Source organism: Alexandromys fortis, unplaced genomic scaffold (genome assembly GCF_014885135.2).
Source record: "Alexandromys fortis isolate MF-2015 unplaced genomic scaffold, M_Fortis_MF-2015_v1.1 scaffold_254, whole genome shotgun sequence".
Lineage (NCBI taxonomy): Eukaryota > Metazoa > Chordata > Mammalia > Rodentia > Cricetidae > Alexandromys > Alexandromys fortis.
Genome location: NW_026068130.1, coordinates 456,931 through 483,216, shown reverse-complemented (window position 1 = coordinate 483,216; position 26,286 = coordinate 456,931). Strand labels below are relative to the sequence as shown.

Sequence of the window (26,286 nt, the reverse complement as noted above, 5' to 3'; positions counted from 1 at the left end):
ACTATTTCAGTTGGCAGAGTGGTTGCTTTCATGCGTGAAGCCTGGCTTAGCTCCCCAGCACTAAATAAACTGGATGTGGTGGTGCATGCCTGTAATTCCAATACCTGCCCAATACCTGGAGGGAGAGGTAGGAGTATCATGAGTTCAAGGCCAGCCTGGGGTGCTTGAGTCTGTCAAAAACAAAAACAAAACAAAAAAACCAACAACAAAAAAAACCCAACTCCCCCCCCCCAAAAAAAAATAACCCCCAAACCAAAACCAAACCAAACCAAAAAGTTCTTTAAGGGTATCAGGAAGCACCAAGGACACAAGGAGGAGAGAGGTGGAGGTGACCACTGACTTAGACCTGCTGGCCCAGTGAGGATTGGAGGGCTGTCTTGGATTCCAACTCTGTCTAGCTGAGAAAATAACTTGGCTTCCACTGGACTCCCAGTCCCGCTCCGCACAAGAGCTGGGGCCAAGCCAAGCAGAAACAGACCAGTGAGTCCAGTCCCAGAACGCTGAGATGAGGGAACCTTAAGCAAAGTCTCAAATTATCGCTTTAACTTCTTTTTTCCCCGTTGAGACAGTGTTTCTCTGTAGCTTTAGAGCCTGTTCTGGAAACTTGCTCTGTAGTCCAGGCTGGTCTCAAACTCACAGAGATCCGCCTTCCTCTGCCTCCCAAGTGCTGGGATTAAAGGTGTGCGCCACCACCGCCTAGCACTCTTTAGCTTTTTATGCTAGAATTAAGGGAGAAAAAATCCAGGAGAAAAGGGCAAAAGAAAGTATGTAAACAAAAATATGAAGAGACTGCCTCCCAGCAGGATGCCCACCCTGGAGTTAAGTGGAGACATCAGAGAAATTCGGCACATTAAGTAGCACTGGAAAATGGACAATAGGAAACGTACTGACTAAAGCCTGGGGAGAGAAAAAGGAAGAAGGTGAATGCAGGAGAGATACAATGGGAACTGAGACAAGATAGAAAGGCGGGAAACTAGATGGCTCAGGAAGGAAAGCTTTTTTACCTCAGGGTCTGGTACTTGGCTCCTGCTGGCTGAGCAGTAAGGGCTTTAACACAGCCAACAGAATTAAAACCGAGGCAAACAAGCTGAGCACAGCATGCATGTCTGCCACTGAGGCTGAGGCAGGTAGATGCATGGCCAGCCTGGGCTACATGCAGACAGTTTGTTAGACAAGCTGGGGGGCAGATAAGCGTCACTTTCCACGGGTCCTCAGTCCTGACATGTTTAACCTACAGTTCCACTGTACAGCTAAGGACACTGAAATGGACTGGGAAGGACAGACACACAGACTTTACTACTCAGCTCTTAATAATGAATAGAAAATCCAGATAAAATTAGGAAATTAAGGATATCTTGCAACATAATAACTCAAATAGATCTAAGAGATCACACAGAGTGCTCTAACCAACAGCAGTTACCCACACTCAAGTGTTTATGTGATATTCTATAGGACCAACATTGAGTTACGCCACAAACCAAGTCTTTTATTTTTCTTCTCGTTTTTCGAGACAGGGTTTCTCTGTGTAACAGCCCTAGCTGTCTTGGAACTCAAATAAACATTACTCAGCCAAAGAGATCCCTGCGTCAGTCACCTTCCCTGACACTCAATCAGCCTCCCACCGCGTTCATCTGAGACTGCTTTCTGTGTCTAGAGCCAGCCCACCTGACACTGCTCCCTGAAACCCAAGAGGCTCAAGACTCAAAACCAAGCATCATTCGGCTGATCCACTACCTGACAGCAAACAAAGACCTCAACACACACCAACAAAGGTGTGAGCAGATATCCACACCAAGAAACACCACGAATAGAGCTCTAGATGCTTAGATCACATCCCCCAAACACAAACATTAACACCGAAGACTACTGTCTTCTCCAGAAACCAGCTCCCTAGTGTAGTGTTTCCTAAAAAAAGCAATGGAACTCAAGCACAAGAGGCGACTTCGAAACGACACACTCATGAACCTTAAAAAGGATATGGATACGGGCTGGAGAGATGCTTTAGTGGGTGATAACTCTTTATGCTCTTTCAGAGGACCCAGGTTCACTTCCCAGCCCTCACATGGAGGCTCACACCTGTCCGTAACTCAGTTTCAGGGTTCCTGACACCCTCACACAGATGTACATGTAGGCAAAACACCAATGGACATAAATGAACATCAATGAACATAAAATACATTTTAAAAAGAGGATATGAATAAATATCTCAGTGAAGACTAGAAAAACACAAGCAACTAGTTGAATGAATTAATGAAAACAATTCAAGGCATGAAAATAGAATTTAACAAAGAAATAGAATCACTATAGAAAAGCCGAACTTAATAAAACTCACAATGAAAAACTCAGGAAGCCAAACAAAAAGCTCAGATAAAAGCCTCACCAACAGATCAAACCATGTAGAGGACAGAATTTCACATCTGGAAGACAAGATAAAAAAAAATGGATAGCTCAGTCAAAGAAAATATTCAATCTAAAAAGTCAGGCATAAAACATTCAGAAAATCTAGGATACCATGAACCCTATAGGGTTTATAAACAATAGTTATAGAGGAATAAAAAAAACGTAGATCAAAAGCATAGAAAATAGTTTTAGCAAAATCATAAAAGAAAATTTCCCAAATTTATAGAAAGAGGAGCCTATCAAGGCAAAAAGGTATATAGAACACCAACTGATCAGGACCAGAAAAGACGGTCTCCACTACACATAGTCAAACACTAATGTACAGAACGAAAAGGGAGATTAAGAACTGCAAGGGAAGCTAGGCACTGGAGGTGCACACCTTTAATCCCAACACTCAGGAGTAGGAGGCAAGCAGATCTCTGAGTATGAGGGCAGACTGGTCTACAGAGTGTGTTCCAGGACAGCCAGGTCTTCATGGAGAAACCCTGTCTCGAAAAACAAGACAACAACAACAACAAGCTGCAAGGGAAAAAGACCGAGTCACATATAAACGCAGGCCCACTGACTTATCAGTGGAGGGCCTGGATGGGTGTTCTATAAACTCTTAAAGACCATAGAGACAAACCCAGACTACTATACCCAGCAAAACTATCAACCACACTAGAAGGAAAACATCCCATGATTAAAAAAAAATTAGGACATTTCTGACCACCAGTCCAGCTCTATAGAAAATAATAGGAGGAAAACTTAACTCTAAAAGTTAGGTGAACTACACCCAATAGAACACAAGGAAAAAATAATAACAGAATAGGAAACCCAAATAAATTTTAGAATAAAAACAAAACTAACAACAACAAAAACATAACAGGAATTAATAAGCCTGCATGTATGTCTGTGTATCGTGTACGTGACTGGAGTCCTTGAATGACAGAAGTGGCACTGGATCCTCTGGAACTGGGTAGTCATAGATGGCTGTGAGCCACCATGAGTGCTGGGGACCACTGAGCCATATCTCCAGCACCAATAACTCTGATCTTAAGTCCCCAATAAAAAGACACGAACTAATAGACCGCATTAGAGAACAAAATCTATCTTTTTGCTGCCTCCAATAATCATCAATGATAGATATCACCTCAGGGTAAAGGGGCAGGAAAAGGAACTCCCAAGAAAACAGAACTAAGACATAAGCAGGTATATATATATATATCCACCAAAAGGAGGTTACAATTGTAATCCCCTTTGCACCAAACACAAGAACCCCTAAGTTCATAAAAGAAACACTACTACAGCTAAAATTACATACTAATCCTCTCATAGTGATACTGATGTCAAAACCCTACACTCACCAATAGAGAGGTCATCCAAATAAAAACTAATCAGAAATATCGGAGCTAAATAACATCATAAATCCCTTTAATCCCAGCACTCGGGAGGTAGAGGCAGGCGGATCTCTGTGAGTTTGAGGCCAGCCTGATCTACAAGAGCTAGTTCCAGGACAGGAACCAAAAAGCTACGGAGAAACCCTGTCTCAAAAATTAAAAAAAAAAAATCATAAGTCAAATGAACCTTATAGATATTTACAGGATATTCTACCCAAACACTGAAAAATATATTTCCTTCTCAGCAGTCCATGGAACTTTCTCTAAAATTAATCACATGTTAGGATACAAAGCAAGTTTTAACAGATATAGGAAAATTGGAATAACATTCTGCATCCTATCTGACCATCATGGATTAAAACTGGGTATCAGCTACAAGCGGAGTACAGAAAGCATACAAACTTCACGAAGCTGAACAACTCACTACCACTTTTAACCACTGAGCCATATCTCCAGAACCAATAACTCTGATCTTAATTCCCCAATAAAAGACACGAACTAATAGACCACATTAGAAAGTAGGGTGAAGACAGAAATCAAGAAGGAAATTAAACATTTTTTATATTGGACAAAAATTAAAATACAACACACCAAAATAAAGGCAGTTCAAAAAGGAAAGTTCATAGCATTAAGCACCTATATTAAAAAATTAGCGAGCTTATATTAATAACTTAACACACTTGAAAGTGCTAGAAAAACAAATAAAATCATGGCTGAAATTAATGAAATAGAAACAAAAAATACAAAGATCAATGAAGAGTTGATTCTCTGAAAAAAAAATTCAGTGAGATCAATAAACCTTTAGCCAAATTAACCAAAAGAAAAAGAGAAGACCAGAGGCAGGCGGATCTCTGTGAGTTCGAGACCAGCCTGATCTACAGAGCTAGTTCCAGGACAGGCTCCAAAGCCACAGAGAAACCCTGTCTTGAAAAACCAAAAATAAATAAATAAATAAATAAATAAATAAATAAATAAATAAATGAATAAATAAATAAAAGACCCAAATTAGTAAAATTAGGAATGAAAAGGGAGACATTATAACAGACACTGAAGAAATGCAGGAAATCATAGGGATATACTTTAAAAAATCTGCATTTCATCAAATTGGGAAACCTAAAAGAATGGAAAAATTTTTTACACATATGACCTACTAAAGATAAGTCAAAATAAAATAAACAATTTAAACAGATACATAACCCCTAGTGAAATAAAAAAAAAAGCAATAAAAAGATCATAGTATTCAGTACTGGCGGCAGGAGGATCTCTGTGAGTTCAAGGACAGCTTGGTCTACACAGCGAGTTTAGGGATGTGTAAAGAAACCCTGTCTCTAACAAAACAAAACAAACAACCTGTAGGAAAAAGAAAAAGGCAAGGTAAAACAGATACGTTGATAATGGAATATAAAAGAAGACCCACACATAACTCCACATGCCTACAGAATTTTTATTTTATTTTATTTTTTAGGCTTTTTGAGACAAGGTATCACTATGTAGCGCCACAACTGTAGATCAGGCTGGCCTTGAACTCACAGATCACAGAAACTCTGCCTCCCAAGTGCTAGAATGAAAGGTTTGAGCCACCATCCCCAGCCTGATTTTTGAGAAAGAAAGAAAAAACATACACTGGAGAAAAGACAGCATATTTAACAAATCATGCTAGTCAAAGTGGATAACGCAGACAGAAGAAAATAGATTCAAGTCTATTTTCACAAAAGCCAACTCTAATGGATTAAAGATCTAAACAGAAGACCAATACCTTCAATCTGATAGAAGAGAAAGGAGGAAATTTGCCTTAACTCATTGGCACAGGAAAGAACTTTCTAAACAGTATTCTGACAGCACAGGCATTAATAAGTGGAATCTCATGAAGCTCAAAAGTTTCATCAAGGAAACAAATAACTAGCCAGATAGTGGCAGCACACGCCTTTAACCCCAGAACTCGGGAAGCAGAGGCAGGTGGATCAGCTTAGTCTACAAGGAGAGTTCCAGGACAGCCAGGACTACATAGAGAAACCCCGTGAAAAACCAAGAGAATAAGCAGGTGGAAAGACAAACCATATGTTCATATGAGCATGGTCTAAGAGATATGCAGACCTTATCAACCACGTGAGGACACGTCACTGAGTAGGCGGGTATCAGAACACACTGCATCCCACAGATGCAACAGATTAAAGGTCTAATGGAGAAAAGTAAAAAGCACAAGAAAAGGAGGTAGTATTTTTATTATTAATTATTATTATTTTGAAGTAGAAAACGAATTCCTAAGTAAGTACCTGAGTCCAGATGTGATAAAAGAAACACCTGGGCAGATGGCATTATAAATTAAAGGCACCTGACTGGGGCCATACTAGCCACACAGGAACAGCCACAGCACGTAAAAAGCCTCTGATAAACCAATAATAGAATCACAAACTACAGAAAACCCAGCGTAAATGGAATAAACAAGGTAATATAGATTCACAAGTTAGAAAACAAGAACGGAAGTAAGCAGGAAAGAGTCAGGCAACGCTACCAGTTTCACTGTGAAGCAATTTACCAGGATCTCCCATTCAAAATGTACCTACCCCTTTGGCTCAGTAATTTAGGAGACATTTATCCAACAGATCTGGATAGATCTAAAAAAGTACGCAGGGCAAATATAAAGGGATATTTGTGACGGAAAACAACACACCTGAAAGGTGCAGGGACCAGGTATTATAGCAGGGATCATTCACCCCGTGGGAGGGTGTGGAATGAAAACAGTAAGAGCTGGAGACAGCAGTACCGAACTCAAGTCTGTCCGATGGTGTGGTACCACTGCCAAGTGCAAACACTCTGGGAACAACTGAGAGGGAGGTCGGGCTCACCTGCTCCACGTGGGGCTCCTTGGCAAAGGAGATCCTGGAGATGGAATGGGATGAGATACAGAGCTCGTGCCCGTTCACTTCGCCCTCCTCAACTTCCACTATACCTGTAAGGGAGGGGCAGTTAGTGTGGTTCCAAGCCATCCCACTTCAGAAGCACTGTGGACAGTCACGGGAAACTGTAACTTTGCTACCACCCAGGTACAGCATTTCTTCCCTCTCCTCTGAAGTTACTCTTGCAGGTACCCAGGAAGTGACTCAGAATCCCCCACCCCCTTGTGTGTGTGTCTGTTTACTCAAGTGGGGGTCAGAGGTTAACTTTGAGTGTCTTTCTCTGTGGTTTTCTTTCTTACTTTTTTTTGGAGACATGTTCAGTCTCTCACCCTTTTGCTAGGCTGGCTGGTGGCTAGAAAGCCCTAGCGATTTGCCTGTCTCTGCACTCGCAATGCCGGCTTACAGGTGTGTAGCATTGTTTTGTGGGTATTGGGGATTCGGACTCAGGTCCTCATGCTCACACAGAAAGCACTTTGCCCACTAAGCTACCTCCCCAGCCCCCGTCTTGAGACGGGGTCTCATTTTGTTGCTTAGGCTGGTCTGGAATTCATGTAGTTAAGATCCTCCTGCCTCATCCCTCTAATGGGGCATACAGGGCAAATGCTCAAAGGAGGGTCACCTCTGCAGAGGTGCTTGAACAGCCATCTGTCCTGCATTTCTCAACAGAAGTAGTACTACCCTGTGCTGAAGAAGGAGCCACAGATAAAGGCCCTCTGGCTTTTGCATACTCCGTGTCTGACAGCGCCTGGTGCCAGCATCACTCCAAGTTAGGTAATCCTGAACAGGAGTGAGACTGGACATGGTCAAAGTCACACAGGCTGTCAAGTGAGTTCTAAGACATCAGCTTGTCAGACTTCCAGACAAAGACCACGTGGCCAGTTGGCCTGTTCTTGCCAGGACCTGTCTGTCCTTTGGGCATATACTGTGCTGGCACGGGTAAAATACCAAAACTAAGACTGAGCTAGGAGGAAGGCTGAAGTCTGGAGAACTGTTATCTTCACCGTCCCGACAATACATAACCATGAGCAGAAGCACACTTAAGGCCACCTGAGACGACTGCTGTAATGTGGCCAGCAGGCCCTAGGAAGGGGCCCCGTACCTGTGTTCTGGGCACTGACAAAGGCCACCTTGTTGGTGTCAGGCTTGAGGCGGATGAAGCCACACTCTCTGTGCATTGGTTTGTGTGTGTCTGGATGGAAGGAGTTGAACCTGGAAGGGAAATCAGAGATGTGAAGCAGACACAGGACCTCAAAGGGCTGCCTCACAAAACTTGCTGTTGCAAGGCTTCTCCTCTGGGCGTGACATGATCATCCCATGCCACCTTGGAGATCACCTCAGCCTCGTAGTCATGGCAATGGAAGAAGTAAAACAGTGACAGCTAGGCCTATGAAAGTGGTGAAGTGGCTTTTTGCTTCTCACTGCATAGCCCTGGCTGGCCTGTAACTCACAATCTGCCTGTCTCTCAAGTACTAGGATCAAAGACACGTATCGCCACACCCAGCTAATAATCCTAGCAGAAGGGGAGAGCCATAGGCGCTTCCCTGGGAATTCTAGCCGCCATTCTCTTCTGCCTCACCTCCGAGCCGTATGGTAAGATGGGACTTCGCAGAGACATGGCTACTTTAGGGTCACCTACAGTTTTCTAAGTAACCTCTATAATCTCCTTGGTTTGAGAACCACTTTGGTCCACAGTTGGTGAGTAGACATTTGTTCATGTCTCCTTGGGAGAGTTCATGCTGCGAGCTGGAGTCCTAATGTGGGGCGGCAGATCCACAATAGATTCGGGAAGAGCAACTGCACAGCCTTTGCTTTGTGCAGCAAATACAACTAAGACACACTGTCTCAGGACACAGTATCAGGACTTTCCCATGTGTATGAGGTATGTGTCTTTCTGCTAGGGCAGCAGTTGGGGGCCTTGCTCTGGGTAGTAAATCACATAACTAACACTGAGACATTGGGGTGGTGGGAGGCATTCCTCAGGACGGCTTTCTCGCTCCATGTTGACCCTGATGAGGGAGGTCCCACCTGAAAACAGCTCAAGGACCACAGTGGTCCTGGAGAGCAGCACTTATGGGACAAGGGTCCAGCAGGCTGCGATGGCAGCTGTGTGACTGCTATTGCATATAAGACATGTGACCAAAATCAGGATGGCTCCCCAGCAAGACTTTGCTTGAGTCAAGTAAGAATTATGGTCATACAGCCATTATTCTCCATGTTAGTCCTGAGTTAGCAGGTAAATTAGATACAAAGATGAGTTAAAAGAGTTGCTGGCTCACCACTTTTTGTTGCTGGGGGGGAGGGGGCGCAAAACAGAAAGAGCACACATTAGATCCGTGTTAAGTAGTCCCTCCTGTGAGTGACTAAAGACCTGAATCCCATGGAAGAGTCAGCTGGTGAAGAGGAAAAGATAAGGTAAAAATGACAGAAGTTATGGCTCAGTCCAACTTCTCATCTACGGGAAGGGAAAGTTCAGCAGGCAGACTGGATGCACAGAAAATCAAGAGTCAGGGGAATACTTGGAACAGTCTGTCTGAGTTGGGAGCGATTTCTAAGAAGGAAGTGAGAGGGGTCTGGAGAGATGGCTCAGGGGTCTGGAGAGATGGCTCAGAGGTTAAGAACATTGGCTGCTCTCCCAGAGGTTCTGAGTTCAATTCCCAGCCACCACATGGCTCACAATCATCTATGATGAGATCTGGTGCCCTCTTCTGGCCTGCAGGCATACAGACAGACAGAACACTGTATAATAAATAAATCTTTTTAAAAAAAGGAAGTGAGAACTCACAACCTGGTTTGGCTCTTAAGCCTGTGGAAGGAGAGTTTAACTGATCAATATAACCCATCTTGGAACAAAGGCTGAATAACCTGAGACAACAGGAAGGAAATCAGTTCCTTGTGGACTGGCCCTTTGTCATTAGGACACTCAGTTATCAACAGCGGAGGGCCCCATGAATCAGAGAGGAGGGACAGAAGCCACTGAGGAAAAATAGAGAGAGGTGGTGCATGGAGCCAAGTTCACTGAGCAGGAAGGGACCATTTTTTCTATTTAAATAAGAAATTTAACTCAGCAGGGACCCTGGGAATGGGAATGGAGCTCTAGTTGCTTAGCTGAGCCCCTTGCTGGGTATTATCTTTATAAGATAGAAGAGGTTTTTTTTTGCTGAATCTGGGTGACTTAAATTGGGCCCTTAAAGTGTTGCAGCAATCAAGAGGAAATGAAGGGAGGATAAAACAGATAAGGGAGTTTGTCTTGTCATCTGAAGGCACATATGACAAGATTTGTGTCAAACTGAAATTCCTCAGGAAATAAAACGGCAGAAAGACAAATGCTATTCTAGTGAGCATCACAGAAAACATCAATGACAAAACAGTGCAGATGGAAATATGACGTGTGCTGATGATCACCCACTCCTGTCCAGGTAGGCTATGCACACTCCTCTCCTGCAGGAAGTCAGGTTAGACTATTCTGACCATGGGAGCTATTCACCCAGGCTGCAATTTTCACGGCAGCTTATGCAGTTGAGGGAGAGGCCATGGCAGTGGTTACTTTCACAGAGCCCAGAGTCTGCCTGGCAGACCCCAGAAGCCAACTCAAGTGTCAGGCGTGAGAATGCAGACATGAGAACAGCCCTTTTCTCCATTGGCTCTGAACTGTGCTGAATACAAGCTAGCCCATCAGGAGAAGAGAAATGCTTATCAGCACCATGGCAACAGTGCCCAAGGATAAAGAGGCAAAATAGTTCAAAGAGAATAACTGGGCCATAGACAACTACATAAAGTAATAAATATTCTCTCCATGCCATTATATCCTGTGTGCTTGCTTGAGGATGCAACTGAGACAAGTGATGGAACTGCTCTCATGCTGTGTTGGACCTCACGAACATTGTTCTTTAGTGTCCTCTTTAGCTGCTCACCCCTGAGATCAACTCAGACTTGCCTGGAATGGATAGTGGTGCCTACAAAAGGGCTACATTACATAGGTGATGTGACACCGTAGAAACGGCAGTAAAGTAAGAGTCCAAAGAGCAGATCCTGCATGGATGGAGAAAACGTGCCAAAAGCTATGAGGCTGTCAACTAAAAATCTCAGGGCCACGGTAGGTTACTCCCCTAGAAGTTGTTTGTCAGAAAGAACCCCAAATCATAAAGAGTACTCTCATCGCTGTTGGTTCTAAGTCAGAACTAGACGGCTGGATCTCCCTGATGAAGATACTACAGGCTTTGGTTGCAGACCATGGACACATGAAGCTGAACTCAGCTGGAAGCTCCTGTGCTCACAGCTTTGCTGCTCAGGAGAACAGCCAGGAACAGTCCTACTGTAGACTGAGAGCCACACTATCAGACTGCCACGCAGGCTGTGCCCACTGGAAGAATAGTAGCAGCAACTATTATGAGTGCAGCCAGCAACTTTCCAACTGTATTTAAGGCTTTCCCCACAAAAGAGAATTCACATCTGGTAATGTAAGTGAGAACAAAAACATGGCTGGGAAGCCTGGGGGCGGATTTCATTTTTGTTGAATGGATGTGTATAACTATCACATGACCTTCCAAATATTTGTGTTCATGCCCACGGTTTATTACTACTATTGGCCTTGGTTGTGGAGAGAAGACTTCTTACAGTGGTGGTGGTAAGGTGTAAAGATTCATGGTTAAACTGTTGAAAATAATAATGCCCATCTAAGTGACATAGTGATCAAATGCTTTAAAAAGGAGAAAAAGAACTCATACACACATCACCTTCCAAGGTAAGACCCGGAGGATAGGGGTCTGATGTGCTATGTTTTTCTCTCAGGCTTTACATGTTTTCCTTGTTCTAGAAACCATGGCAACAAAATACCCAGAACAGTATGGTGATGGCTAGATCTGTGGTAACCGAGCTGTCAGTGCTCTTCAGCACAGGACCTTTGCCTGGGATTCCACACATTACTGCCTCCTGTCCACTGTCCACCGACAGGCGCAAGTGACCGGGAGATGCTCGGGTCTACAGAAGTGGAAGGCTGGCTAAAAGGGAGCTCTATGATGCCGCTTCTGGGAGGTTGCTATCTATGAGGGGTGTACTCTGTGGTAACTTAGCTGTCTGGGGGCTACCTATGCACCTATAAGTAACCTCTCCCCCATGTCCCATAAATATGCCCAACAAGTTCACTGGTTCCCCAAGTCAGACCCTGGTAGAATCCTGCTGTTGATGCCCTAGCTGGAGTGAACAGTTCATGATCCCCAGAAAAGGTCATGCAGGATTGCAAAAATCCCTGTGGAAGGAACATCAGCTATGGGTCTACAGGGGCATGAATTAGTCTGGTCAGAAGGGTTCCTCTGACTCTGGTCTATCTGCCAGCCCCCAGCACCACCCTTTCACTTCCTGTTAACTCTTCCTAGATGACCAGCTCTTAAAGAAAGGAAATCGTGTGTGTGTGTGTGTCCATTTCTGGACTTGAAGCAGGTATTAGCCGTCACACCTCTGACCCAGAATCTAATAATATGGAGTATCAGGTCTTTTAAGCTTGTGTATTTCAGTTTTCAGTCTTAGGCACCGCTATAAACACTATAGATAATTAAAGTAGAATCCTACCTTATCAGAACTTTTCTCTCTGGAATTTTTTCTTTTTCTTTTTTCTTTTTTGAGACAGGGTCGAACTGTATAGCCTTTGTTCACCTGGAACTTACTATGCAGAACATACTGACCTTGAACTTAAAGATCTACCTGTCTCTACCTCCCCAATGCCAGGGTTAAACAGAATTCCCTATGGCAGAAATGGAATAGGCATTGAATTAGGGTCCAATTTCTAATTAACCTTTGTCACATATTCATATCGACAGAGTACACATGTCTATAATCCCAGCAGTTAGGACGCAAAAGCAAGACGCCAGCATGGTTTACACTGTTATACCCTGACATGAAAAGACTGGGCTGGGCTGTGAATGCCAAGTAGTATAGAGACTGCTCATGCACAAGGCCTAGTGGGGAAGAGCGGGAAAGAGAGAGGAAGAAAGGAGAAGAAAGAAGGAAGAGGGAAGGGACGAAGGGAGGGAGGGAAGAGAGGAAAGAAAGAAGAGGGAGTGAGGGGGAGGGAGAAGTAAGGCTCGAGCCTGATTCTTACTATCTGGGTCCATTATTTGCCTGTTTTCTTTATGGAGGCCCAAAAATGTGAGTCTATTTCCAGCTTGTCTGAAGGTCAGAGTTCAGTCTGTTCAAAGTTGTTGACAACAAGTGTGGCTACACACCCTGACCTAAGGTGTGGTTACTCGGTGTTTTGGACTTTAAGGTGGCCCACACAGGTAGATCCACTCCACCCTGACCAATGGTCAGGAAATTCAAGCATACTTTCTGCTCCTTCTTTTGAGACAGGGGTTTGACCTTGGAAGAGGCTGTCTTCAGAGCTCTTGGTCTAGGGTGGGTTCACTACCTAAACAACAAAAAGACTTGATGTCTCAAAGTATTAAAGCAAGTAACTGTTCGAGTTGTCTTTTGTATCATGTTAAAGCAGTCTTTTGCCTTCTCCTCCCATTGTATTGGGGTAGAAAACTGTTGGAAACTTAAATGCAGGTGGATTTCGGTATTCCCTGGAACTCCTTCCCAGTACTACCCTATGTTTCTGCTTTATTACTTTCACTTGTGCCTTTGTACTCTTCACTTATTTTCTGATCCCCATGGCCCTAGCCTGGTCAGGGGTATTTTTGTCGAAGCTGGTCTCCAACATTTCTTCCAGTGCTGGAACTTAACCCAGGGCCTCCCACATTCTGGGCAAGTCTCCCACTGCGTTATAGCCTCAACTACCTTTTAAATTTATTATTATTATTATTTTTTATTTTATGTGTATAGGTGTTTTACCTGCATATATGTCTATGTACCACATAAGTGCTCGGTGCCTTGCAAGGCCAGAAGAGGACAACAGATCCCCTGAAACTGTAGTTACAGATGGTTGTTAGCCACCTTTTAGGTGCCAGAAATCAAACCTAGGACCTAGGTCCTCCAGAAAAGCAAGAGGAGCTCTTAACTGCTAAACCATCTCTCCAGTCCCATACCTAGCTCTGTTTACTTTTTAAATTTTGAGACAATCTTGCTACATAGCCCTTGATCTTGTGATCCTCCTGCCTCTGTCCCCCAAGTGCTGGAATTCTAGGCATTAACTACTTGGCTGTTCTAGACTATTTTGAGATTTATTTACATTTTTAAAGATGATTTGGTTTTCCCTCATGGGTATGTTTGTGGAGACCCCTGTGGATGCCAGAGGCTGGAGAGCCTTTGGAGTTAGAGTGACAGGTAGTTTAGTTTTAAGCTTAAGTTCTAAGAATTGAACTTGAGTCCTTCGGGAAGAGAAATATGCAATCTTAACATGTAAGCCACCTCTCCAGCCCAAGATTTATTTTTTATTTTATATGTTTGGGTGTCTGTCTGCATGAATGACTGTATACCAGGCATGTGCAGCGTCCATGAACCAGAAAAGAACATCAGATCCCCTGAAATAGAGAGCTGCAATCTGTCATGTGGGTGCTGGGGACTGAATCTCTGAAATGGACTGAACTTAGGTCATCAGGCTTGGAGGCTCAAGTGCCACCACCCACTGACCCACCTTGACAGTCCTAATTTAGCTTCTTAAAAGAGAACTGTAGAGTGGAGACTGAAGCAGAAATGGTATTTTCGTGATGTACTGGAAACAAATCCTGGGCTTGTACGTACGACAAAATCACTCCACCACTGAGGTATGTCCCTACTCTAAACTTGCTAAACACTATAACTATGGTGATTATATTTCAGCTACTCTTAAAAGCAACACTATTTCCTATTGAGAACCATAAACTTTCTTGTACACCTCATCTAGTACAGGGTAAAAGTAAAAGAAAGCCACATCCTCTTATTCAGCAACACTATAGTGACTGATTTCCATACAAGTTAGACTGACACTAGAGATTAAATATGCTTGTCTGATTAGATGAACAAACTTGTAAACTTGTCATCTTAAAGAGTATCGCGGAGCAAGAAAGGACCACTTTCATCATCAACCCGTGCCTCAGCTGCCAGGTGCAGGGAGAGAAATTTCTAAAGCACATCTACATGCTTTGGCATCTCTCTGACATGTCTGGAGTTATCTGAAGGCCTAGGCAGGCCATCAGCCAGGTGGGGAGGGACTTACGAGAAGTTGAGCATAGGCTGGCCCACATGGGAGATGTGCACCTCCTCCAGGTACTGGAAGGGCTGCAGTGTAGGAAAGGTACCAACTCCTGGCGGGTCTGACAGCCAGGTACCCAGCATCCAGGACAGCGGCTCCACCACTGGGTTCATCTTGGGAGGCTCTGAAAATGAAGGATGGAACAGTAAATGATGTACTTTTGCCAGATCAGCCACATAACCCTCAAATGCCCTGTGGTGAGATCCTCTGGAACATCTGCAGTGCCGAGTCTGGGGTAGTGTGCGGAATGAAGAAAGGAAAGCCGGAGTACCCTCCTCTAACCCCTGGAGTCCTGGGACTGGGATGTAATCGTTGGGCTCCAGAATCAGAGGTGAAAGGCAGCAGGCAGGAGAGGCCGGAAATGGAACTGATGGCTTTCAAGAACATTTCACTTTCCTGTTATTCAGCTGTGCCTTCTTCACGTCCACGGAGCTCAACTGTCTCCTAAGCGTGACGGTGGCGCACGGGATCTCTGAGGAGCTGGAAGCAGGGATGAGGTACACTGGGACAGGCTGCTCTGGGAAGCACTTGTGAGGACAGGGGCTGAGGCTGCTTAGCAGGTGCTTTCTGTGGTTAAGTCTCCTGATCCTAGATCAATACTGCTCTCACCCCAACTCTGCAGAGGTTGTGGAGAGATGGATAAGGACCTCTGGCCCAATTCCCACATGTGGCCAGGACACTTCTGGTACCCTTCTAAGACTTAATGTAAGTACTGAATCTGGAGTTTGGAAAGCAACTCGGAGGACGAGCAGAACTAGAGATGGACAAGCTCAGCAGTCTACCATCTGACACATACCCACTTCCAGAATCAACGACTCACCATCTGTTCCAGGACAGCCTTGGGAACTACTTTAGCTCTGATATCACATAACTCTGAACTGAAAGAGTTGGAAAGAAGAACCAGAAAGGAAAAGCCCTTTAAAGGTAGAGAGTTGTCTCCTACCATGTGGGTTCCAGGAGTTGAACTCCGTTCATCAGACCTGGCAGCAAGTGCTTTCACCCACTGAGCCATCTGGACAGTCCTTAAAAATGTCTTTACTGCATTAGAGAAATGGTCTAGCTGTTAAGAGCACTTATTGCCCTGGTGGAGAACCAGAGCTCAATTCCCAGCACCGCAAGGCCATCCATAATTCCAGTTCTGGGAGACCGGATGCCATCTTTTTACCTGTTCATGCACCAAGGACCCACTGGGTATACACACATACATGCAGGTAAAAACATTTTACATAAAATATATAAATGTCACACAAAATTTTATTTTATTATTTTTATTTACATATATGTTTGTGTGTCTATGTGAATGCAACGGGTCAAATTTTGGACATATTCACTAGATCACAGGCAGGCCAAGCTCCCATCTACTCCCCTTTACTTAGGGTGCTGAGTTAGCTCCACATCTCAACTGAAGCCTCTACCCAACAGGCAGGGGTCGGCTGAAAAACACTCTAGTGAGGCTTATGACCTTAAGCTGTTCCAATTAAGGGCATAAGAGAACTGTCACGATGAGCAAGCAGGACAGTCTGCTGCCTAACTCGCTGTCATGATCTTTAACATAACACCTGAGCCCTTCGGTGGGGACAACACAGGTGCCTTGACAGAGGGGGCCCTCTGCAGGAGTCAGATGAGCCTGGCAGCATCCAAACCATAGAGGGCTGTGTATGGAGAAGTGCGGCTGAGTACCTATGTTTCAGAGTGTCTCTGTGGGAAGCCATGACGGACATGTGACATCCTGTACAGTCTGCCGAGGAAACAGCAATTCTCCCTTATAGCTCTTCCCACATACCTACTAGAAAGCACACACAAAAGCAAGCCCTGTCAGTGAGTTGCCTATAAGCATGCCTGTGTCTCATGCATGATTAGCATGTCTATCCTATGAGTGTGTATGCTCCGTGAGCACCTGTGCCCACAGTCAGCCGTCTTCTCCATTCTTTCCTCTTTTACTTTGCTCCTCCCGCCCCCAGTTATGAGCCTGCAGTTGGGATAAGGATGATCTATGTCTGCCCCCTAGGGTGGGAGGCTGGCAACAACAGGCAGTGCAGTCTTCTGACAGGACACATTCAGGACAGGGCGAAGATCTGTATGTAACCCATGGAAACACCTTGGCTTCCTCAGGGAGGGGTCAAGAACCCTCTCAGGAGGCAGAGCTAGAATCAGGCCCCGCACTGATGTTCATGACCCACACCTGGCTCTAGTCACATACACCAGCTGCAGACCCAGATGCCCCTTCTGAGAACCAACTATGTCTACTCCTATCCCCAGTGTCCTCTGCTGCCCCTCACTGCCTTTATTTTAGACCACCCTAATGTGGAATAATCCTTCTGTAACTGTAATTTACACTGTGCTTGGTTTAATAAAGAAGCTGACTGGCCAACAGTTGAACAGGATAAGATTAGGTGGGAAAATCTGACTAAGGGCACTGGGAAGAAGGGAGAAGTCAGAGGAGTCGCCAGTGAGACACAGAGAGAGGTGCAAGATGAAAGAGAGGTAGATTAATATATGGGTTAACTTAAGTTGTAAGAGCTAGTTAGCATTGAGCCTGAGCTATCAGCCAAGCATTGATAATTAATATTGAGCCTCCATGTCAGTTATTTGGGAATGGTGGGTGGGAAAGAAAAGTCAGCCTACACCCCTCTATTAGAAGTCACTTAGCTCCTCCCTCCTGGAGTTCTTTCCTCCAGCAGAAACAAGCTCAGATCCCTTGAATCTCTGGTTTCACACTGCTTCCAAGAAGGATGGTCCTCAAATGTCAGGTGAGAGACACAGACCAGGAGGAGGAGGACAGAAAGAATAAACTAAGGCAGGAGAGACTGATACTGAGACTGATCCTGCTGTTTCTTCCCTCCAATCTGTCCAAGGATCTTGCTGGGAGGCAGAAAGTAAGTCAGCATCATTGCTGCCTCTTCCAGGAACGAACATGATTTAAAAAGGTGAGAGTGCTCACTGCTAAGCACGACAAGCTGAGTTGGATCCCTAGAACCCCTACAGTGGAAGGAGAGAACCAACTCCCCTAAGTGGGTACTGGGTCTGAACTCCGATTCTCTGGAAAAGCAGTAAACACTTCTAGCTGCTGAATCATCTCCTCAGTCTCACTATGTGACTCAGGCTGACCATGAGTTCCTCCTGCTCAGCTTCCAGAGAACCTGGATCACAGGGATGAGTTACTATACCCCTAAAATCCTGAGCAAGGCTATTGCTTCTGCAAGACAACTCTTCATTAAATCCAAAAGACTAAACCGTGAGATGTGAGTAAGCCTATTCGGGAAAACCCCAAAGCAGTCTAATTAGAAAATGTTCTTCATAGTATCAGGCATTTAAACTCTTGGGCCCCAGTTCCTGGTGTTGCTGTCTGAGGAGGTTGAGAAGGTATGATCTTGCTGGAAGAAGTATGTGACTGGGGGCAGACTAAGAGTTAAAATTCAAGGCCACTTCCAGTATGCTCTGCTTTGTGCTTATGGTTGAGGATGTGAGCTCTCAGCTTCCTGCTCTGGCCACATACCTGCCACCTCCTGCCATGAAAGTCTGCTATCCCTCTGGAACCATAAGCCCAAAGAAATTCTATCTTCTCTAAGTGCTGTAGTCAGAGTGTTTTATCACAGCAATGGAAAATAACTACACCCAACCAGCAGCCACAAGGGTGTCAAAGTGAAGCTATGGAAGCACAGCAAATGGAACACAGCTCCTTCATGGGAAGACATGCTGGTGTTTCCCAGCACAGATGTGGGCAGAGTGCTAGCCCAAAGTCCAAACTATGGGACCTGATGATGTAGATTAAAAAAAAAAAAAAACAATAAAGTTTTAAAAAGGTGACAGTGGAGCAGGGCCCAGCAACAGCTCTACCCAGGCACAGGGCCTACAGAAATGAAGCCCCCTCCTAGTCAGCCCTAACTATGAGCTGCAGCGTTGTTCACCACAGCACAGCACCGCTCACATCAACGCCTGCTGAGAGACATGCAGCACAGCGTGCCCAGACAGCGAACACTGTTCAATCACAGAAGCAAACGGGTTACCAACTGTACAGCACAGGTAAGACTCAAGAGCAGGTTTTACCTCGTTCCACTCTTATGCAATGTCCAGGGCTCCCATTACACAGAGGGAAAGCAAGCCAGTGTTTCTCCACAGCAGAAGACAGGGCCAACTGACAAGACCACAAGGAAAGAACATGGGTGTAAGTATTTTGTTGCTAGCCTCAGCTGCCAGTGCCCTATGCTCGCTACAGACCTGAGGGGCCAGTTCTGTAGCACGAGAGGTGGTTGTTCAGACACATCCACAGGCTTCCCAAAACTCAGTTCAGAAAAGTAATTTCTAGTATTCCAGAACTTTAAAATGACTGGGCACTTAGTGAAATGGTGTTTTAAAAAAAAGACACCAAATAAAATAATTATTAAAATTAGTTATACTGAGCCAGGCAGTGGTGGCAGACTCCTTTAATTCCAGCTCTCGGGAGGCAGAGGCAGGTGGATCTCTGTGAGTTCGAGGCCAGTCTGGTCTACAGAGTGAGTTCCAAAGCTACACAAACTCTAAAGCTACAGAGAAACCCTGTCCCAAAAAACCAAAACAACAACAGCAACAAAATTAGTTACACTAGTTTCCTTTTACCTTCTTAAAGTTACCAAGAAGTTCAAGTGACAGGCACTGGTGGTGGAAATCTTTAATCCTAGCACTTGGGAAGCAGAGGCAGACTATCTCTGAGTTTGAGGCCAGTCTGGTCTATAAAGTACAACCAACCAGGGCTACATGGAGAAACCTTGTCTCGAAAAAACAGAAAAAAAAAAAAAAAGTTAAGTTAGGGGCTGGAGAGATGGCTCAGTGGAGACCTGTATGAGCCAACAGCCCAGAGTCTGCTGTCGGGCTGGGACATAGCTCCACTGCTGCAACATTCTAAGTTCAGTATTTCAGTAAATCCAGAAATACTGATTTTGAAGAAAACAACTCGCTTTCTAAAGATGTGTTCAAATGTAGCAGCTGGTGGTATGAGTCACAGATGCTTGTCCTGGCTGCCTGGTCTACTAGTTAGTCACAGCATTGCTGGGTGTGGTATCCGAAAGCCTAAGGGCTGGTAGCTCTAGCTGCTCCACCTACGTGTTTGTACCACTGTGCTTTCCCTATCTCTCCCTCCTTTATCTAATTTTCCTCTTCTGGGTAGGACTGAAAAGCCCCTGGCTACTCTGGACCAGTTTGGAGAGCTCAGCTACATCTGAGAACAGGGCTCATGCTGCTCAGAGTCATCCTGGGAACAGGTTCCAGGAAGCAGCCAGTGCTACAGGAGCTTTCCCACTGAGGAAGTATTCAGTTACTAGCTCAACAAACAAGACCCTGACATGAAATACCTGTGAGAAGAGCTAAGTGGGCACGGTAAAGTATCTGTTAACCCAGGGCAGGAAATGTACTTCTGCAAAGCTTGGCCAGGTTGAACCAGGCCCTCAGAGCTAGAAGGTTTTCATCTCTAGTATCCGCTTACCCTCTTCCAACACTGCGTGGAGGGGCTGGAGAGATGGCTCAGGAGCCGAGTCTATTCTGACTGTTTTCCTAGAGGACCTAGGTTAGTTTCCAGCACCTACATGGTGACTCAGAACTGTCTGCAATTTCAGTCCCAGGGGGTGCTCTTTCCTGGGCTCTGCAGGCACTGCACGCTTGTGTTGCACACATACATGCAGGCAAAATACCCATACCACATAAAAGAAAACAAGGTGGAGACAACTTAGGAAGCACTCTAGAAAGTGGGAAAAAAGTTATCACAAAGGGACAAACAGGAAAAGCCCACAGAGAGGGAGGCTGCGGAGAAGCTGGAAATGTGAACCGTCTTGTACTATAAGGAAGAAAAAGGAGCAAGGATGTTAACAAAGTTGGAGGGGCTCCCAGGGGGCACACGAGTTGCCATTTGGGCCTGTGGGTCTGAGGTAGGGCTTAGCTGTGACTGCTGTCCTGGGTGCAAGAGCAGGTTGCAGATGTCCTTTTCAGTAGCATTGTAGCTTGTTCCTTCTGTGCTAAGGGCTATCGGCACAGCCAGCTTCTGATAGAGGTCTTCTCTAATCAGAGTTCTGGGGACCTGGACAGGGCAATGATTAATAAGGGATGAGGCTGGCAGAATTATCAGACCCAGAAGCAGAAAACGCATTGGAAACCACATGGTAAAGAAAGTGGAGGAGGTGGGGAGGTCACAAAAGGAAAGAAAGGGGATGGGTAGGAGAGCAGAGCAAAGATGCGTAGGTGACAAAGGCCAAGATCAATAGCAGCCTCAGACCGGCTATACTTGCCAGAGTGGCCTGCTCAGCAGAATGGCACCCCGGCATGGATTGAGCATCTAACAAAAAGAAGGCAGAAGAGACTGCTGGGTGCTCTAGCTTGTGCCTTGTCCGAGTTTTGGCTAAAGCCCACTGAGCAGTGCCTGTGAATCAATGGGACTTGGGAAAATGCACCGCAGGCTATGGCAGCCACTTTATAAACACAAGTTCAGCAGGTGCTTCTGGAGGAAGAACTGCACACCTAGGCACCACCAATCCTGTGGCGAGCAAGGTTCATGAGCTGGTCTGTGACACTTGGCAAGTGAAGGGAAACACAGGACCACGAGATTCTCTGATGATGAGTAGGAAATACGTAACTGGAAATGAAGGGCATACCATCTGGTCTACACATCAGGATGTTCAGAGTGCCAAGGTTCATGACCCACAAGTGCAGCATAGCAGAGAGCCTGAAAGGCAGCATGTCATCACTGAGCACTGGCTCTGCCCTCCCAGCTCGCTGCCCTTTATTAAAGGATGCCAATTTGGACAAGGGCACTAAACAATCAATGCTCCCACCCTGGCAGTACACCTGGACTACACTGGATGGGCTGGTTTGTTCTCTCTGCTCTTCCCCCTATCCCAGAATTCCTGTCTGGAAACTGCTGCCAGCCCTGGCCACCCTCCTTACTTTCACTGAAGTGTGGGGCAGCGGGTGAAGACAACCAAATCACTCTACAGCCCAAATATCCAGTTACGGAGCCTGCATGTGTTGAAATCCATCAAACTATAGCCTCAAGAACTTTGTGTTTTACTGTATATAAATTCAACTTCATTAGGAAAATAAAAACAAAACAAAAAGTCTAAGAACCTAGCCTATTTGTAGTTGTCAATCTCTTTTAAAAAAAACTAGACAGGTTTTTCTATGAATTTTCTTTTGATTTAATTTTTCTTTTATTAAAATCTTAAACTGCAAAAATAAAATTTAAATTTTCTATAAATAAGTGGCCTAAACATTGAAAGCAGGCTTACCCATCCCTAAGTTTTCTGAACTCCGACACACTCCGTCAAGGTTCCTCAAGGTTATTTTCTGCCAATTGCCGGGAAATGTGAGCACCTGGCTGTTCTGGCATTGCAGGAAATGAATGCCAATCCTAAGAGAGCATTCTGGGAATTGTAGTCTATAAAAGACTGAGTCTCAGAAGACTGTGGAAGATAAAGACAGCCTGAGAGACGGCAGCATTTTAGAGCCAACAGAGCTCTGGAAATAGCTGCATCTTATGAGTCAGGATCAGGCCAGAGAGTTAACTGTCCCATCCAGAGTAAGGAGTGAGGATCCCACCTCTGTTGTTTTCACTGACTGGCTGAGGGAACCAACTCACTAAATCGGACATCACAGTAGGGCAGGCACAGACAGACGCTGTTTCTTCAGGAACGTTTGCCAGGAGCTTAGGCTCTTAACATACTTTTCTGTCTTCAAGAATGCTGTTCTGCTTAGCTTAGCTTTAAACATGAGGGTTTTCAGTCTGTGACAGGACACTGGTGGATATATTTGCTGGGACCTGAGGACAAAGTCCTTCATGATCCTTACCCTCACATCACTGCTTTGTTAGCAATACAGTGTTTCTTGCTGTGGCAAGCAGAGAAAACGACCCTAATCATACAGTACTACAAAGTTAAAAACAAACAGCAGAGGCCAGTAGCACGGAGCTGGATAAAGGGAAGCATTCCCGCAGGAGGGGCGGGGTCTGGGTCCCACTAGCATCAAGACACAGCAAGGTCCAATCGATCATTCACAACAGAAAGGAACACACACAGAAACAGGAAAAGCAGAGGTGACCAATGGAAAACAGAACAAACACTGCTCCCGAATTCATAAAACATAAACCAGGCTTGCAAAGATTATGTTTGATTATCTAGTTAATCTGCTGAGCACTATTAGGATGACAGACTCTAATAAATGGTTACTTTTTTGGTTTTGTTTTTTTTTTGTCAACTTGAGACAAGTGCAAGTTATCTGGAAAGAGAAACCTCAGCTGAGAAAATCACCATCAGAATGCCTGTAGGTAAGTCTGTATGGTATTCAAAATAAACCTCTTCCTCTCCAAGTAACTTTTGGCTATGGTGTTTTGTTACAGCAGTAGAAAGCTGGTTAAGACCACTAGCAAGTTATTAAAGTTAGTAGCCTGCTCACATATTAGCAATGAATAACCAAATTTAACAGCGATGTGGGGGTTTCTAGTTTCAACTAGGAGAAGTAAATGGCTGTAGTATGGTGGCATAGACCTGTATCACAACACTAGGAAGATAAAGGCAAACAGATGGCCAGATTCCAGTCTGAGCTACACACTAGGAGCAGCAGACCAGTCAGGATTACATCTGTTTAGAATGAGAGAGGGGAGGGAGAAGGGGCAGGGGCTGGTGGATCGTTTATGAGTTCAAGGCCAGCCTGGTCTATGGAGTGACTTCCAGGACAGTCTATGTAGAGTAACCATGTTTCAAAAACAAAACAAAAAACAAAAACTCCACGAAACAAATAACAACAACAAAACCCCCGAGAGACAGAAAGGAAGGATGCTGTGGAATAATCCTGCACACTGTGAATACTATATGTTCCTCTCACTGGTTAATAAAGAAGCTGACTGGCTTATAGCAAAGCAGGATACAGTCAGGCAGGACAATCAAACTGAGGATACTGGGATGAAGAGCAGCTGAGTGAGAGAGCTGCTGGCAGATGCAGAGAGAGAAAAATGGGCATGTCGTACTGAGAAAAGGCACCAAGGCACGTCGCAAAGCACAGGTAAGAAATATGGGTTGAGTGTAAACGTTAGCTAGAAACAGGCCTGAGCTACCAACTGATCATTTGTAATTAATATTGAGTCTCTGTGTCAGTTATTTGGGAAGCAGCTGTAGTATAGGAAAACTCCACCTACAGAAGACAGAGAGAAAGAGAAGGGGGAGTGGAGAAGAAAAATAGTGATCATATTTCCACCTTACAAGAACTATAGAAGAAACTAGACAAGCTAACTCGACAGGAACCAAGCCCACTGACAGTTCTCTAATACGGATTCAGAGCCCAGTCTGTGTTTCTAGGTAGAAACTATAGGAGAGCTAGGCAGTGGTGGAGAATGCCTTTATTCCCAGCAAAGGGGAGGCAGAGGCAGGTGGATCTCTTGAGTTCAATGCCAGCCTGGTCTACAAGAGTTAGTTTTAGGACGATCAGGGATACACAGAAAAAACCTGTCTTTAAAACCCAAAAAAATAAATAAGAAAGTGAAGAAGAGGAAGAGGAAGAGGAAGAGGAAGAGGAAGAGGAAGAGGAAGAAGAAGAAGAAGAAGAAGAAGAAGAAGAAGAAGAAGAAGAAGAAGAAGAAGAAGAAGAAGAAGAAGAAGAAGAAGACAACAACTACAGGTGATACTGGTTGGCAGGAACTTCAAGGGACTTACATGAACTGTAGGTGGAGGGGCAGATCCAAGAGACTGCTAAGGGCTTCAGTCCTGAATTCCTTACCTGTATTTTCAAGGAAGCTTACCCATACTGTCTCCAGGAAACCTACTAGGTTCACAGTATGAAAGGTACAGGAAAAAACATCACTTCATGTCTCTGATAGGGTGGCTATCATAAAAGGAACTGAGCTTTCTCCTAAATGAGAATTACTACGCAAAGTCTGGGGACTTTACCTAGAGAAAAACACTCCTTTTATGCTCCCAGCCCTTCTATTTTACCCAAAGGGTTTTGGTGGCAAACTGTATAGGGTGAATCCACATACTATAAGGACTCAGACCTCTTCTCCCATTCTTTCTCCAGTCCTGGCATTCTCCATACACTGATTGGAAAGAAGCAAAACATGCGCCTGACATATTTGCACCTGCTATTCCCCTTCCTGGCAGACTTCTACAGGTAGCCAGGTCTCACTTCTCCAGGACACTGAGTCCCCCTTTCCCTTACAGCTGGTTTGTGGCCTGACCAAGCAGATGGAGGGATAGCACATTTCATCTCCGAGGACTGGAAGGTCATCTCTTCACTTGGGATGTTAGGAGTCAGTGCAGTGAAGCTGAGTCTCACCGACATGTGGGAAGGAGGTCCAATATACTCAAGGGTGCTTCCAGGGCAAACCCTGCCCCTCCAGGAGGAGTTACTGTAGGCCTTGTGTCCTCTGTCTCCTCTGACTCACTACCAGAATAGAATTTCAAACACTAGCTAAGTTTGACTCTCAGAATCTCAAAAAGGAAAAACAAAATTAACCTTATTTTCCTCTGTAACAAAACTTGGCCTTTAAATCCACTCCTAGACCAAGAATGCCGGCCACTTAATGGTATTCTTCAACTAGATCTCCTTTGCCATGGTTTAGGACTCAGATTCTTCATATCCAAGCCTTCATGGCCTTGTTAAAAGTTTCTAAGAATAAAAGGTTAATTTAGCACTATAAAAACAATGCCTTGCCCAGTGGTGGTGGCACATGCTTTTAATCCCAGCAATCAGGAGGTAGAGGCAGGCAGATCTCCTCTGTGAGTTCGAGACCAGCCTGGTGTACAAGAGCTAGTTCCAGTATAGGCTCCAAAGCGACAGAGAAACCCTATCTTGAAAAACAAACAACAACAACAACAACAACAAAAAACCCAACAACAACAACAACAACAAAAAAAAAAACCAATGCCTTGCAGGGCGGTGGTAGCACATGCCTTCAATCCCAGCATTGGGGTGGCAGAAGCAGGTGGATCTCAAGCAGGCAGCTCTCGGTAAGTTCAAAGCCAGCCTGGTCTATACAGCAAGTTTTAGGACAGCCAGGGCTACACCGAAAATCCTGTCTTGAGAAACAAAAACAAACAAAAAGGCACCAGATAACTTAGGCTAGATATTAAAAAATTTTAGCCAGTAACAGTTTATTCACTAACACCTTCTAGCAAGGTCTCTTTGGTTAAAAAAACAAAAAAGTGATCAGATGTGTGGTCTATGTCATACACACACACACACATATATACATACACATTATATCAGAGATTTTATTTTCTTTTTTTTTAATATTTATTTATTATGTGTACAATATTCTGTCTGTGTGTATGTCTGCAGGCCAGAAGAGGGCACCAGACCTCATTACAGATGGTTGTGAGCCACCATGTGGTTGCCGGGAATTGAACTCAGGATCTTTGGAAGAGCAGGCAATGCTCTTAACCACTGAGTCATCTCTCCAGCTATCAGAGATTTTATAAACAAAAGTATGACATAA

General features: G+C 44.7%; 1 protein-coding gene across 5 annotated transcripts in view; it reads right to left on the bottom strand.

The window, feature by feature from the left end:
* The window catches only part of Thap4 (THAP domain containing 4), a 43,049-nt gene that overhangs the window by 1,122 nt on the left and 15,641 nt on the right, over positions 1-26,286 (bottom strand). For 4 of the 5 annotated variants that reach the window (XM_050125948.1, XM_050125950.1, XM_050125951.1 and 1 more), the window contains exons 3-5: positions 14,805-14,964; positions 7,776-7,885; positions 6,626-6,729 (exon numbers count right to left, since the gene is read on the bottom strand). In XM_050125948.1, the coding sequence (XP_049981905.1) occupies positions 6,626-6,729; positions 7,776-7,885; positions 14,805-14,964 (374 nt within the window). Of the gene's footprint in view, positions 1-6,625; positions 6,730-7,775; positions 7,886-14,804; positions 14,965-22,090; positions 22,205-26,286 lie in introns of those variants that run through there. The other variant, XM_050125953.1, reaches the window with a different exon arrangement.